Source organism: Protobothrops mucrosquamatus, unplaced genomic scaffold, assembly GCF_001527695.2.
Source record: "Protobothrops mucrosquamatus isolate PMUCROS unplaced genomic scaffold, P.Mucros_1.0 scaffold403, whole genome shotgun sequence".
Classification (NCBI taxonomy): domain Eukaryota; kingdom Metazoa; phylum Chordata; class Lepidosauria; order Squamata; family Viperidae; genus Protobothrops; species Protobothrops mucrosquamatus.
The window spans coordinates 1,520,051-1,534,935 of record NW_015386734.1 but is presented as its reverse complement, the minus strand read 5'-3'; the positions used below and the strand labels follow the sequence as shown (position 1 = coordinate 1,534,935).

The 14,885-nt window shown below is 33.3% G+C and overlaps 1 protein-coding gene across 1 annotated transcript in view; it reads left to right on the top strand.

The window, feature by feature from the left end:
- The window catches only part of HECTD1 (HECT domain E3 ubiquitin protein ligase 1), a 62,652-nt gene that overhangs the window by 16,735 nt on the left and 31,032 nt on the right, over nucleotides 1-14,885 (top strand). The window contains exons 10-20 of the mRNA XM_015816147.1: nucleotides 577-715; nucleotides 3,015-3,185; nucleotides 4,495-4,717; nucleotides 6,749-7,012; nucleotides 7,283-7,359; nucleotides 8,722-8,856; nucleotides 10,326-10,472; nucleotides 12,256-12,350; nucleotides 12,749-12,854; nucleotides 14,218-14,352; nucleotides 14,430-14,569. Coding sequence (XP_015671633.1) covers nucleotides 577-715; nucleotides 3,015-3,185; nucleotides 4,495-4,717; nucleotides 6,749-7,012; nucleotides 7,283-7,359; nucleotides 8,722-8,856; nucleotides 10,326-10,472; nucleotides 12,256-12,350; nucleotides 12,749-12,854; nucleotides 14,218-14,352; nucleotides 14,430-14,569 — 1,632 coding nt within the window. The remainder of the gene's footprint in view (nucleotides 1-576; nucleotides 716-3,014; nucleotides 3,186-4,494; nucleotides 4,718-6,748; nucleotides 7,013-7,282; nucleotides 7,360-8,721; nucleotides 8,857-10,325; nucleotides 10,473-12,255; nucleotides 12,351-12,748; nucleotides 12,855-14,217; nucleotides 14,353-14,429; nucleotides 14,570-14,885) is intronic.

The window sequence follows — 14,885 nt, the reverse complement described above, 5'->3', positions numbered from 1 at the left end:
ATATTATACCTAATTAAAATTTAATTAAAACGAAATATTTAAATATGTCAAATTAAAAGTAATTAAAACCCCTTTAAAATCCCTTAGGCCAGTCCCGCTAGCTGGAACAACCACGTCTTGAGGGCGCGGCGGAAGGAAGGGAGATCAGGGATCACCCTGATCTCTGGGGGCAGTTCGTTCCAGAGGGTGGGAGCTCCCATATGCCATAAGAATCAGATTAATATTATTCTGACTAAAAAAAAGACTTTCAGCTTGCTGATTCTTTCTCTCAAATTACCATATTACTTATGCTTATTGTTACCCTAATACTCAAGTTTTATTTTGAGTTGTCATAGCTTGTATCCCAATGTTACTCTATAAAGGCATATGTAGGTAACCATGTGTGAGAAGAGAAAATAGCAATGGAGTGAAGCAATGGTGTGACTCTGAATAGCTCTTAACTGGCTGGGATAAAATCTGATTTCAGTTGAGAGTAATATAAAGCAAGTAAATTGGCTTTAAATTCAAAACTTAGTATGTAATTCCCAGAAATATTTTTCCTCTTAATTTTAAAATATGCTATTTTCTCTTGTATAGAAAAGCAAGTCTTGCTCTCATCAGAAAAATGATTCACTTTTGTTCTGAAACTCTTCTCAAAGAGGTTTGTGACTCAGACGCTGGACATAATTTACCTACAGTATTGGTTGAGATTACTGCTACTGTTCTAGATCAAGAGGTACTTCATTTTTATATATTTTATTTTCTTCTAGCAATGTGCAAAACAATATAAATTTGAAAGTCTCTGTTATGAGTTTGAAAAAGGCAATTTCAATTATTTTGGAAGTAATAATAATAAAGTTAGAAGGGACCTTGGAAGTCATGTAGTCCAACCCCCTGCTCAGGCAGGAAACCCTATACCATTTCGGACAAATGACTGTCCAGTCTCTTCTTAAAAACTTCCAGTGTTGGGGCATTCACCGCTCCTGGAGGCAGGTTGTTGTTCTACTGGTTAATTGTTCTAACTGTCAGGAAGTTTCTCCTTAGTTCTAGGTTGCTTCTCTCCTTGATTAGTTTCCATCCGTTGCTTCTTGTCCTGCCTTCAGGCGCTTTGGAGAATAGCTTGACTCCCTCTTCTTTCTGTCAGCCCCTGAGATATTGGAGCACTGCTATCATGCCCCCCCCCCCGTCCTTCTCTTCATTAAACTAGACACACCCAATTCCAACAACCGTTCCTTATATGTTTTAGCCTCCAGTCCCCTAATCATCTTTGATGCTCTTCTCTGTACTCTTTCTAGAGTCTCAGCATCTTTTTTACATTGTGGTGACCAAAATTGGATATGGTATTCCAAGTGTGGCCTTACCAAGGCATTGTAAAGTGGTATTAATACTTCACGTATTAAGTAGTTAAGCTTCTCAAACGGTCAAATAGTCTCAATATGAAACAGCTGTTTTATGCACAAAATTAAATTCAAATTCAAAATGTTTTGCACTTCATTTTTTGAATGTCTATAATTTTGTGCTATAAAAGTATATAAATTATATAGGAATTAATAATAAAAATTCAGTCACTGCCAATCAAGTAAGAAGATATATCTCAATGAATTGATATGGATGAATCCATCTGAGGTATCAGTTGAAAGTAATTCACCGCCCTGAGTCCCGTAAGGGAGATAGGGCGGTATATAAATTTAAATAATAATAATAATAATAATAATAATTATTATTATTGTTATTGTTATTGTTGTTGTTGTTGTTGTTATTATTATTATTATTATTATTATTATTATTATTATTATTATTTTGAGCAACTTTTAGGTAGACCTCATTTAGTGGCTATCTTGGGCATTTTGAAATTATGACCATTTGAAGTTATGACCATGATGAAAAAGTAACTACTTATGACCGTTGCAGCATCTCTCTCAGTCACATGTTCACCAATATAGTACTTTTTTTTTACCCTTCCTTGCAGAGAGATTGCTTAACAAGCAATCTGTTCTTGAGCTTTTTTTCTCTATCTCAGTGCTTTCCCAAAATATGCTAACTCCAAGAAAACAAGCTCAGTTCTTGGCTTTAATTAGCCGGCTCCCTACTGCTACTGACAAGACTTCAATCACTTTCACACTTTCTGGCTTTGTTTACCTCCTAAGCAGTCCAAAGCTGCCAGGTAAATAGCCACTGCTATCATAGTCCTTTCAATATGTATTCCTCACTGTGTGTCCGTTTACTCTCTTATAATCCCTTTCTCTCCAATGAATGTAATTTCAAGCAATTCCCCTCTTGCTAATTATTACAGCGACTGGGTAAACATTAAAAAAAGTGGGGAAATGGCGGAAAAGGAAAGTTGAAGTAAAATCATCAGCACAGTTGGGGTCATGTGTTTTTTCCACTTAGTGACTACATAACTTAGGGACCAAGTTGCTGGTCCCAACTGTGGTTGCTAAACAGGGACTGTCTATACCAGGGGTTCTCAACCTTGGCAACTTTAAGACTTGTGGACTTCAACTCCCAGAATTGAAGTCCACAAGTCTTAAAGTTGCCAAGGTTGAGAACCCCTGGTCTATACCTTGCATATATCATTTAAGAATCATACAAAAATACAAGGCTTGCCTCCAGAAGTTGTGGGTCCACCATCACTGGAGGTTTTTAAGAAGAGATTAGACAACCTTTGTCTGGAATGGTATAGGATTTCCTACTAGTGCAGGGGATTGGAGTAGAAACCTCCAAGGTTCCTTCTAACTCTATTATTCTATTTCACTTGTGCAACTGGGATTGGTGTTACTTTTGTACTGCTTACATGATAGATGAAACTTCTAGTTTTATTTTAGTTTGTTGTGCAAAGAAGCCCAAAGCTTTTTGATTTGTGTGCCCCTCTGTACCAAAGTATTCCTAGCATTCAGGTTGTTAGAATAATCATTACTACCAGCTTGTTTAAGAATTTCTGTTTGTCATTTCATGTAATCCGTGTTAATTTTAATTGTACATCAAATCATGAAGAAATTGCTGAGGAGTTTTTTCATTCTATGTTATTTTTGCAGGATGATGATGATGGCCATTTATTAGCTTTGCAGATCATAAGAGATTTGGTGGATAAAGGAGGTGATCTTTTCTTGGACCAACTTGCTAGACTTGGTGTAATAAGTAAAGTATCAACTTTGGCTGGACCATCTTCAGATGATGAGAATGAAGAAGAGTCTAAACCAGAGAAAGTACGAATTTGATCCAGTATTTAGCCATAGTTCTAATAAATGTTTGAAATTTAAAAATATTGAATTCAGTGACAAATGCAGAGAATTCTAGTAATGGCTTTGCTTTGCTTATAGGCAAAGTATCATGCAAGAGGACCTGTATTTATGCAGCAAGATGATGTTCTCTCATATTTCTGTTTTGAGGGCAGGTCTAGATTTTCAGAACATGCTTGGGAAAGTTTATTTCTGTAATTGTGATAAGTTGGTTGTAAAGTGAACGGCTCAATCTTATGTTACAACTCAGAATAGTTGTGTGGAGAGAAATTATGCTGATTTAATAGTCATATTAGAGGGAGCTCCATTGGGAAAGAAAATAATTCAGGTATTGCAGTTGTCTGCCTCAGGGTTAAACTATGGAACCCTAGTCTTAACTTTTAGTAATGAAATACATGCTGATTTGAAATAGAATTCTTGGAATTAGTCATAAAGTCTGCTAGAGAAGCAGTTTATGCTGAGATAGTTTAATGTACCAGGCTTGTAAGGTAGAGGCAAGCAATTTAATGAAACCAATATATTCTTGATTTTTCTAAGTTCATTTAACATATGCTGATTGGTAAATGATACAGTTCTGGTCCAAAAGCTACCATGTTAAGGAAAACTTAATACTCTGTTCTATATGAACCCTAAAACTATATTAACTGTTTACCTTTCAAAAAGGAAGCTTTGCAAAATGCATTGGTTTGTATTTTATAAATGTTTCTGCTTCTTAATCTATACTTGGAAGAAAGCATATGAAAGTTAGAATTGAAATATATCCATAATGTGCTTTTTAGATGTACTTTCTTAAATATACCATAGTGCTTCTTCAAATTATGGTTGCTTATAGAAATTCAGAGGTTTTGTGCAAGAAAGTTGCCTGTAGATAATCTTGCTGTATTTTATCATTTATAACTGATTACATAGAAATCTATATTATATAGCATAATATACAGTGAAACATAACTTTATGAACATGCTAATATAAAGTGATTGATTTGCCAGTTCCCTTTTTCATTCAGTTTCATATATTTACCAGTAAAAAGTTTCCCTTTTTCATCAATTCATTATTTTTTATAAGTTATGTGAACATTTATGCTAATCTTTCTGAGACATGCATTTTGTCTGGTCTTTAGTACTTTTTTATTTATAGACTGCCATTATAAAATTGGTAAAAACTGCAAAATTGTACTTGTAATGTTCTGAAAATGCAAATTGAGTTAGTTTATATTAAAATTGGTGGTTTTTTAAAAATATGTGTACATTCAAGTACTCTAATAATCTTGATTTACAGGAAGATGAACCTCAAGAAGATGCCAAAGAATTGCAGCAGGGTAAACCCTATCACTGGAGAGATTGGTCAATTATTAGAGGAAGGGACTGCCTGTATATTTGGAGTGATGCTGCAGCCCTGGAACTTTCAAATGGAAGCAATGGATGGTTCAGATTTATTTTGGATGGGAAGCTAGCTACAATGTATTCCAGTGGTAGTCCTGAAGGAGGATCAGACAGTTCAGGTACAATCTTGTTCTCAAGTAATATTTTAAAAAGTTAATTACAAATTACTTTTTATATGTTTGATTTTGAGATGTTCTGTTTTACAGGAATTGCCTCCCTAAATAGTAAAGGATGTAAACAGGTGGAAGGTGGTCAGTGATGCTTTTGTCAAATTGGCATGTAACAGTAACTTCTAGTAACTCTGTTCAGTGAACATCGTAGTTTCATGTTTTCATTCTTTTCCATGCATACTAATATTAAACAATCATTAAAGATAATGTATAAGAATGATAAACTGCATTCCAGGTACAGAAATTGGAATGATGTGGCTTGCATCTGGCTAGCAGAATGAAATGCATGTATGTGTGATAAGTAGTATAAACTCCCTCAGCCAAATTGAAATTGTGACAGACATTCAGCAGAAATGTTTCATATTGAATTTTACTAAGCCATCTGTAATTTTTAAACTTAATAGATATTGCCTGCTGTCTCCTTTTAGTAGTTTTTTTATAATTGCAACAACTAATTTTTAAATATTAGGAAATAATAAAAATAGCGTGCAATGGAACTATAGGATTGCTGTACAATAATTGAAGATTCAAATTCTCAGGAAATGACTTTTCCCATGATGTGAAGCTAAAAGAATACTTTGAGGATTGATTCTGAATAATTTTGTGTTTAATAACTGAATTCAGTTTTAGAAATATTAGGAAATACTTTAATTCCCAAGTGGTGCTGGTGTGTAAGTGTGTTTGAATAACCATCTAGCTTCAAGGCTAGTCCTATACTCACCTAGTATAGGAGACAGACTCTACTAGACTGTATGTATGGTATGTCTGAATAAAATAGCTGTCTCACAATTTGGTACAATTATTCTAGTTCTGAGAAGAATTTTCATTACATTTTTGCATACGTCAGAATAGGTTTTCAATTCATTTCAGGTAAGGTTATGTATTTGTTCATTCCTTAGGTTAAGCTGGGTCCTTTATGCACTAAGCCAAAAACAAATGAAACCATAGTATGCCTTAGTCCTGTATTTGAATCTTGTCAAAAGTGGGAATNTGTTTTTCTGCAAGAGAAAATAGACCACCAAAAACAGTAAATTATAAACCCTTGAAAGGTTCCCTAGAAATAAAAACAATAGCAATCAACAATAGTCCATCAGCTTTTAGGTGGAAAACATAGGTGGGAGATCTTTATAGTAAGTAGATCACATTGGAAGCTGTTTATATAGACCACATAATGCTGCATTCAGATTTTCCATAAATCAATCTTGGGGTGTAGGTGTTCAGTATAAAGGTTTTGCCTTAATGCTGGAAGTATATGTGTAGTTTCACATGTCTCCATTGTGCTACTAGTTCCTAGAATAATGGCGTGGGCTTGGTATGAATCATCTTTGTTAAGTACTTAAATATAAGTATTTGGAGCATGATTGAACAGCCAAACCTAATTGGACTGAATGTTTTAATGAATGTTGAAGATAATGCAGTCTTTTGTAGAATATATTTTATGGGAGAGAAAGTTAGTTTTTAAGATTTGTACTGTAGTAAAAATATAAGTACAAAACCAATTTATGCAATTATGCAGCATATTACACTGATATAGTTTGCTACTGTAGCAGATTTAAAAAATCTAAATTCTTCTCACAATAAGCTGTCATTGTAAAATATCTTATATTTTTTCCTTTCATTTCTTTTCCAATCCAATCCTTTTTTCTTTCATGCTTCCTTTTAATATCAAACTGAAAACTGGTGGGATTTCTCTCAATAAAAATAAGATCTCAGCTGCCTAATTTGGTTTCTTTGTTTTAAAAATAAATTGATTGCATCTAATTTTTTTCAGAACATTTTCCAAAGCATGTAAATATTATGTTGACCCTCTTAAGTTTCATTATTGTATACTATTATATTATCTGATCAGTGTTTAAACAGTCCTGAGAACTTGAATCCAAAATCTAAATTTGCACTTGTTTCATGAGATACATTCTTTCATGGAAGCTAAATTAAATATTAAATTAAATATAAATTAATGTTTTTATTCTTTTTAAATAGAAAGCCGAAGTGAATTTTTAGAGAAGTTACAGCGGGCTCGGAGTCAGGTAAAGCCATCCACAACCAGCCAGCCAATTTTATCAGCTCCAGGACCTGCTAAACTTACAGTAGGAAATTGGTCTCTTACCTGTCTAAAGGAAGGAGAAATTGCTATTCATAATTCAGATGGTCAGCAAGCTACAATCTTAAAAGAAGATCTACCAGGTTTTGTTTTTGAGTCCAATAGAGGAACTAAACACTCATTTACAGCTGAAACTTCTTTAGGTGAGTATGCAGTTATATATAATGAAGAGAAAGATAGATGTTTGCAGTTGTCTGATTCAGCAGCTGGATTCCTATTCTCTGTGAGATGTATCTGGTTTGTAGATAATATTTGTAAGCCAGGTAATATATAATGGTGGATTAACAAATCCAGAATTATGTACATTAAGGGAAGGATTCTTGATTATGCGTACTTCATCTGAACAGGAGTCTGACTTAACTGTATTATATTGGGGTTCAATGGTAACCTGATTTTTAGCTGTTGTTTTTCAGGATCAGAATTTGTGACTGGTTGGACTGGAAAAAGGGGAAGAAAACTAAAATCCAAGTTGGAAAAAACAAAACAAAAGGTCAGGATACTTTCTGCCAATTTTAAATAGTTTAAATGTCTTCATTTGTAACTGCTTCTTATATATGCTGTTTGCTAGTCAGATATACTTCAAACAGTAAGCCTGCCTAAATTTTAAAAGAAATTAAATAGTAACTTCAGCTGTGAAAGAGAAGAAATCTTACTGACTTTTTAAATAAATGTATACAATAACTCAGGAGTAGAGAATAGGGCTAAACTGACATAGTGCCTGTTACCACCACAAATAACATATCTATATTAGTGGAGGTGTATATCAGCTAAAAGCACAATATTATCTGTTCCAGAGACATACTTTACCTGCAGATACCTGGCAAAAAGCATCAGAAATAGCAGAGCTTTCATCCACCATCAGAGTAGTGCTATAGCCATTTTGGGGAAGATTAGTTAGAGATAAAGATGCAGGGTCTGGTTCTGTTCAAAAAAAGAGATCTGGAAAAAATTCATTGACTTGATTGAGAAATTATATTATAAATAACACTTGTAGAGCTCTGCATTTTCAATTTGCAGAAAGGGTATATACATTTTAACAATCTTATGTTATATTCACAGTTACATATAGTTTCTTTGTATGGTTTTATTTTTCCATCTAGCTTTCTATCTGAATCCATGATGAATTTTTAAAAAATCCAGAGGAGTCTGAGATTGTTAAAAATATTTTACACTTCAAAAACAGTCAAAGCTGTTGAAAGATCTTTACTTTTTGATTTTACCTTTTGCTTTACCAATTTTAATTTAACAAATTAAAATTGGTAAAGCAAAAGGTAAAATCAAAAAGTAAAGATCTTTCAACAGCTTTGACTGTTTTTGAAGTGTAAAATATTTTTAACAATCTCAGACTCCTCTGGAAGAAACATTCCACAGATGTTGATGATTTGACCAGCCTAGAAAAAGTGCTGTTTGTAAAATTACATTGGGACTCTGAATTGAACCTTTTTCAAAATTAATTCATATTCGAATTCATGGCTTACAACTCTTTGGAATCTAAAATTGGAATTCATGGCTTATCATTTTCTGGAATCTAAAACTAACTGGTAGCCCTTCAATATTGATAGGTGATTAGCAATTAGGAGTTTTAATTCAGATATAGCATGATCTACTTTCGATTGATTAATGTATCTTCTAATGAGAGGAGTTAAGAGCGATTGCACAGTGTGTATTAATATACTGATTATGTATAACCAGATTTCACTGACAGTTTGTCTTATTGTTTGCTAAGTAATACTTTTCTTATGTACTATTTTTGTAAACAAAACATATCCAGAAACCTTAGAAAATTATTAATGTATATGTGAATGTATATACCATATATATATAACTTATTTTTGTATCTCTAAATAATCAGGTACGAACTATGGCCAGAGACTTATATGATGATCATTTTAAAGCGGTTGAAAGTATGCCTAGAGGTGTAGTTGTAACGCTCAGGAATATAGCAACTCAATTAGAGTCTTCATGGGAACTTCATACAAACAGACAGGCAAGTTTCATTAATGAAATGAAATATTGATATAGTTGTTTTTCTGTTGACATTCGCTTGATTCAAATATAATTTTCCTTCTCAAACACTAACCATTTATTGCATGGGATAGATATCTTGGAAATATCCCCAAGATAATTTTAATTTGAGAAATTAAAACTCCTGTTTCAAAAAGTCACCAGTCAACCCAGATATACTGAACAAATAGTGACCTATTTTCAATGTCCAGTTTTTAGGGTAGGGTTGCAAAGAAAGTAATTGGATTGTTATTGCAAAAAGGGAAACATTTTAGGCCTCGGTTTAGCATGAAGATGGCATTAACCACAGTGCTGATCTCTGGGAGGACCGGGTAAAAGTAGTTTCATGTTATTCTTCTGAGCTGTCTAAAGGTGTTAGTAGTGGGAGAAATTGTATTATAAGCGTTCTCCTTGAAGCAAGAGTTCTTAGGGGGGCGGGGGAAATTGAATCCTAGCTCATTAATTGAGGGTGTTAAAGAGTTCAGTTATACCCAATTGTATATCTTGGCCTCTGGCTGAATAAGCAATGCTGGTAAAATACTGTGTAGATCTAGATGGGAAAGAACTGAGTGACATTCAGCCCAGCAAGACAGGTTTGTATGCCTGCACTTTCTAGCAAAATTACATTGTTAAGTTTGAACAGTGTTTATTTGTTTATTACATTTGTATGTTGCCTGACTCACAGTTATGCTGGATTTAAAATTTGGGAACTCTTGCTGACTCACAGTTCATGCATGAAGAGCAAGCAGCAGCTGTGGCCAAGACAACCTTTATATAGCTTCATATTGTGTGCATGTTGTCACCTTTCTTGGAATGGCAGGCATTAATTACAGTCACTCATGTCTTAGTCATCTCTGTATTGGACTATTGTAACATATTCTACATGTGGCTGCCATGAAGAACATTCATGGACTATATATACACCTCATCCAACAACTTAAAGTGATGGACACACCCAGAAATACTTGTTTATATTATAAGAGGAACCTTGATAAATACTTAACAGGCAGCTGCTGCCCCAATTTCTCTGGAATAGCATCTGTCCTCAGTGTACAGATACCACCCTTTCTCTTGATTTTTAGAAAACTGGTGCAAACCTTGTTCCGTCAAGCCAGGAGGGTTGAATTGTTGTAACTTCCTCTTGGATCATGAAAAAGAGTTTTTTCCAATTAATGCTGTTTATGTTTTATTTATGATTCCTGGTTCTGTAGAATATCATGAAGGACTCTTTTTTAATTGATTGTATGATTTTAATGCCAATATATTGGAGAGATATAACGTAGCATTTTTATGACCTCTTAATACTTAATCTAAGTTATATTTAGGCGGTACAAAATATTCCACATATTACGTATATAAAAACTGATTTTGTGAAATTCTTATGTGTAATTTGACCAGCTGTGTAGAATAATGTATCATTAATGGGAGAATTACTATTTCATTTTCTTTTAGTTTATCGAGGGAGAAAACACTTGGCGAGATTTAATGAAGACTGCTCTGGAAAATTTAATTGTCCTGCTGAAAGATGAAACTACAATTTCACCATATGAAATGTGCAGCAGTGGCTTGGTGCAGGCTCTCCTTACTGTATTGAATAATGTAAGTTTATTGCGGGACTAGTATAGTATAGGATTAGGAAGAGCGGAATCCAAATTTTCACTCTGCTGTATAATATACTGTTGACCTTTGTTGGTTATTTTACTACCAACTTGTTGGAAGAATGCAGAAAGGTGCCAACACCTTTTTTAAAAAGGGTGGAATATAAATCTATTAAATAAAAATATAACTTCAGCAGAAGATGTGTTTAATTTTTTTAAAAAAATTAGCCAGGTTGATCCATCAACCATTATATGTGGCCAACATAAATTTCTAAGTATCTTAGGCAGTACAGAAAGTATTTATAACTGTGCTATAGAGAAGACCAGAAACAGGAAGATACTTTTTCTTGCTTCTTTTCCTTGGTAAAATGTCCCAAGGATTTCTAAAACATTCTGTATTAATCTATATGGAATGTTCAGTCCAAACACATACAGGTAGTCCTCGACTTACAACTATTCATTTAGTGACCATTTGAAGCTTGGCAACTGGCATGCATTTATGATGGTTGCAGTGCCCCAAGGTCATGTGATCACCTTTTGCAACATTCTGACAAGCAAAGTCAATGGGGGAGCCAGATTCACTTAACAACTGTGTTACTGCCTTAACAACTGCAGTGATTCACTTAACAACTATGGCAAGAAAGGTCGTAAAATGGGAAAAAAGTCACTGAATAACTCTCTTGTTTAGCAACAGAAATTTTAGGCTCAATTATGGTCATGTCGAGGACTACTTCTATATACTTTAGTTTAAAATTTTAGTCTTTTTTATTAGTCCTGCTTTAGATAATATAATGACAATTAGGTTAGAACTATATGATTATTATAAAAACTATGGAGCTGTGTCAAGTTAAATCTATATGGTAGGACATATTTTTGGTATTTTTCATGAATACAGATGTTGTGGGTCTGTTATTGGAAGGTTTCTTCCAACTCATACCTTGGCCAGAAATGTCTTTCAATTTGATTAATAAATTTAAGATAACTTATCTCTGGAGACTAAACATTCCAGGGCTTCCTAAATGACATAAGAAATTGTTTATGCTTGACATGGCTTTTGGGATCCTTTCAGTACTAAAGAATAGTGAGATGAAAAGTCTTTCAATATATTACTCCCAAATTTCCTCCCTGGAGTTGTCAAGCCAAATAAGCTCCCCTACGCGCATCTTTGACTGTACGCATTAAACACTGTTACAGTCCTAGTTAGTAACATGGTTTGCATATTATGCCATGATGTTGGCGGCTAAAAGAATTATATTGAGAAATTGGGGAAATGATATTATTCCAGATGTTAAGAAATGGCTTTTGGAAATATGTGGCCTGTTGTGAATAAGACAATACTTTCTACTAATCAAAGAATGAAGCAATATGCACTACAGGCAGAGATTTTATAATATTTTACAATAATATTTTGTAGTGACTGTTTTCAGTGTTCTATGGTATTACTAATAGCAATTAGTGATAATTTTAATATATAAAATAGATTATTTTCTTCTTTAGTTTTTTATCATTTTCAGTTTATATTATTTTTCTTTGAATTTAAAACTTTTAATTGTTTCCTTGAGTATATTTAGTATTTTTTCAAGATTTCGTACTTTATAAATGCATTGTGCAAAACATGTGAAATATTTATAATTGCCTGGGTTAACATACTAAGGCAAAAAAAATCTAAATTTTAATAGCATGATATGTGGCTCTAACCAATGTTCTATTTGATGAAGATTCATTCATACTTAGTGTGTGGCCTGTTATTTTTTGCTAGCATTAAATAGTGTTTTTTATCTTAGAATATGGATTACGATTTGAAACAAGACTGTAGTCAATTAGTGGAAAGAATAAATGTGTTCAAGACAGCTTTCAGTGAAAATGAAGATGATGAAAGGTAACTTAAAGTCACTGAACATATTACAAGTGTATTATGACATGATAAACATTTTATAATGTTTGCAACAGTAAAAACAAACATACTGAACTACATCACCAAAAAATGTTTATTAGCCAATGGTTGATTGAATTTTCCCATTTCTTAGAGCAGTGCTTTTCTCCTTTCCAGTATATATGGATTATTGTTACAGTTTCACATCCACTTAGCAGAGTACTGCCATTTTTTTAAAAAACAACAACCTTATTTTTGATTCTCCATGTTTAGCTATGCAAACAATATTTTCTAATAAATGTAGTTTGATACTTTGGTATGTTGTACACTGTGTCTATTTTGAATTCATTTTTAAAATATATTCTCCAAACATTTTATAGTGCTTGTTTTCTCTTTGTTCATAGTCGTCCAGCAGTTGCATTAATTCGGAAATTGATAGCAGTACTTGAATCTATTGAACGGCTTCCGTTACATTTGTATGATTCACCAGGATCATCATATAATCTCCAGGTAATTTTGCAGTCCTATGGAAATCTGCTGCATCATGTTGTAGATGAAGTTACTGTTAACAGATATATGATTTATATATATATATACGCAAATTTAAAGACAAACATTAAAATAAGTGCAGATATTTAACAATTAAAAACAAAGGATTTGATTGTGAAGGAAAGAGTGGGGAAGCCAGGTGCAATTCCTGCACAAGTGCATTCCATAACTTGGGAATTATATGGGCCTCATTCTTACCTGCCAATCTTTAAAAAAAAAAACTGATTTGGATGCTACCGCTGATAAAGTTCCACATGATATAAATTTGCCCTTTTTTATCTAGTGTTGATATTTTTCCATTTATATAGCCTGGAGATGAGGCTAGGATCCTTGTCCTTGTCCTTTCTTTTTTTTTAATAAAAGATGAAGAAGATTAGCCAGATCAGTAGGCACATTGATGAATTCATATTTACAATCAGGCAAGGTGCAAGAGAGTGGTGAAACCCTTATTGTTGTTCCCTTTATTTTTTAAAAAATTCTCTACATTACATATTCAGCTAATTATCAGTATTTATTATTGGAGCAAATGATAGAATCTGCCAGTTATGTTTGGAATAGATATGTTATATCTGACTTAATTGGAAGAACTGGTTTGAAAGACAGTGTTCTTGTATATTTTCCTACTCTTCAGAAGATATTAGGAACTGTACTTACCTTCCTAATTTATTTCCAGGCACAACTCAAAATACTGTATTTTATGATTAAATATGTAAATGGTAGGTTTGGGCTAAGTGTAGCCTTGAAAGTGTTGAAAGCAAATTATCATCAACACAGTAATCTATGAATTCTGCAATTGCAGGAGTTCTCATCCAGCTAAAATGCCGAATATACTAGATTTCATAGTATAGGGCAGGGGTGTCAAACTCACAACATCACGTGACGTGTTGCAACATATCGCAACTTTTTTTCCATTGCTGGCAATGGGGTGGGCGCAGTTTCACTATGACGCATCCGGCCCACGGGGTGGCAGTTTGACACCCCTGGTATAGGGATTTAGGTATTAGTATAGAAAAATATCCCCAATGAAAATTAACTTTTATAGGTTGAATTAAAGATGGGGCAAAGTTTCTTCCTTGAACTTTCTTGTATTGTTTTGTCAGGATTAACTTTTCTTGTTTGTTATTCATAAGCTGCATCAGTAAAGAAGAAATGTCTTCATTATTTCAGAAAAAGACATTACATCGAAACTACCATATTGATATATGTGTGTTATGCGTACTGAAATTAGTTCTCAGTTGCCAATATAGGAATATTTGTTTTAATTTGAAATTGTAAGTTTCAGAATTCATTAAATTAAAATAAAACTTTGTTACATTTTCTATAGATACTAACAAGACGGCTACGATTTCGCTTGGAACGTGCTTCTGGGGAAACAGCTTTGATAGACCGAACGGGTCGAATGTTGAAAATGGAGCCTTTGGCAACAGTAGAATCTTTAGAACAATATCTTCTTAAAATGGTGAGCAAAATCCTTTTCACTCATTTTGCAAATGTCAGGTATTCCGTGATGCTTTAGTAACCGTCATATTTTTTTAGGTGGCAAAGCAGTGGTATGACTTCGATAGAGCTTCGTTTGTTTTTGTACGAAAACTACGGGAAGGTCAGACATTTATTTTCAGACATCAGCATGATTTTGATGAAAATGGAATTATTTACTGGATTGGAACAAATGCCAAGTAAGATTTCAGGAATTTAATCAATTTAAACATATCTTAAATAGTTTTTATAAAAACAGTTGGTATCTATTACACTGTTCATGTGTTTTCAGTTTAATCTTTTAACGTTAGGAAATGTAAAAGATTAAACTGATTAAATATATTAATATTTATGTTTGCATTTAATTCTTTCATCAGTAACAATGATTAGTTTCACATTAGATTTGAAATGTAAAATATGAAAATATAACACTTTACATTTGCATGAATTATATAAAATATGACTTTGAATTTGTCCTGCTTTAAACTTACGTGTATTGTGATTCCTATTCTTCAT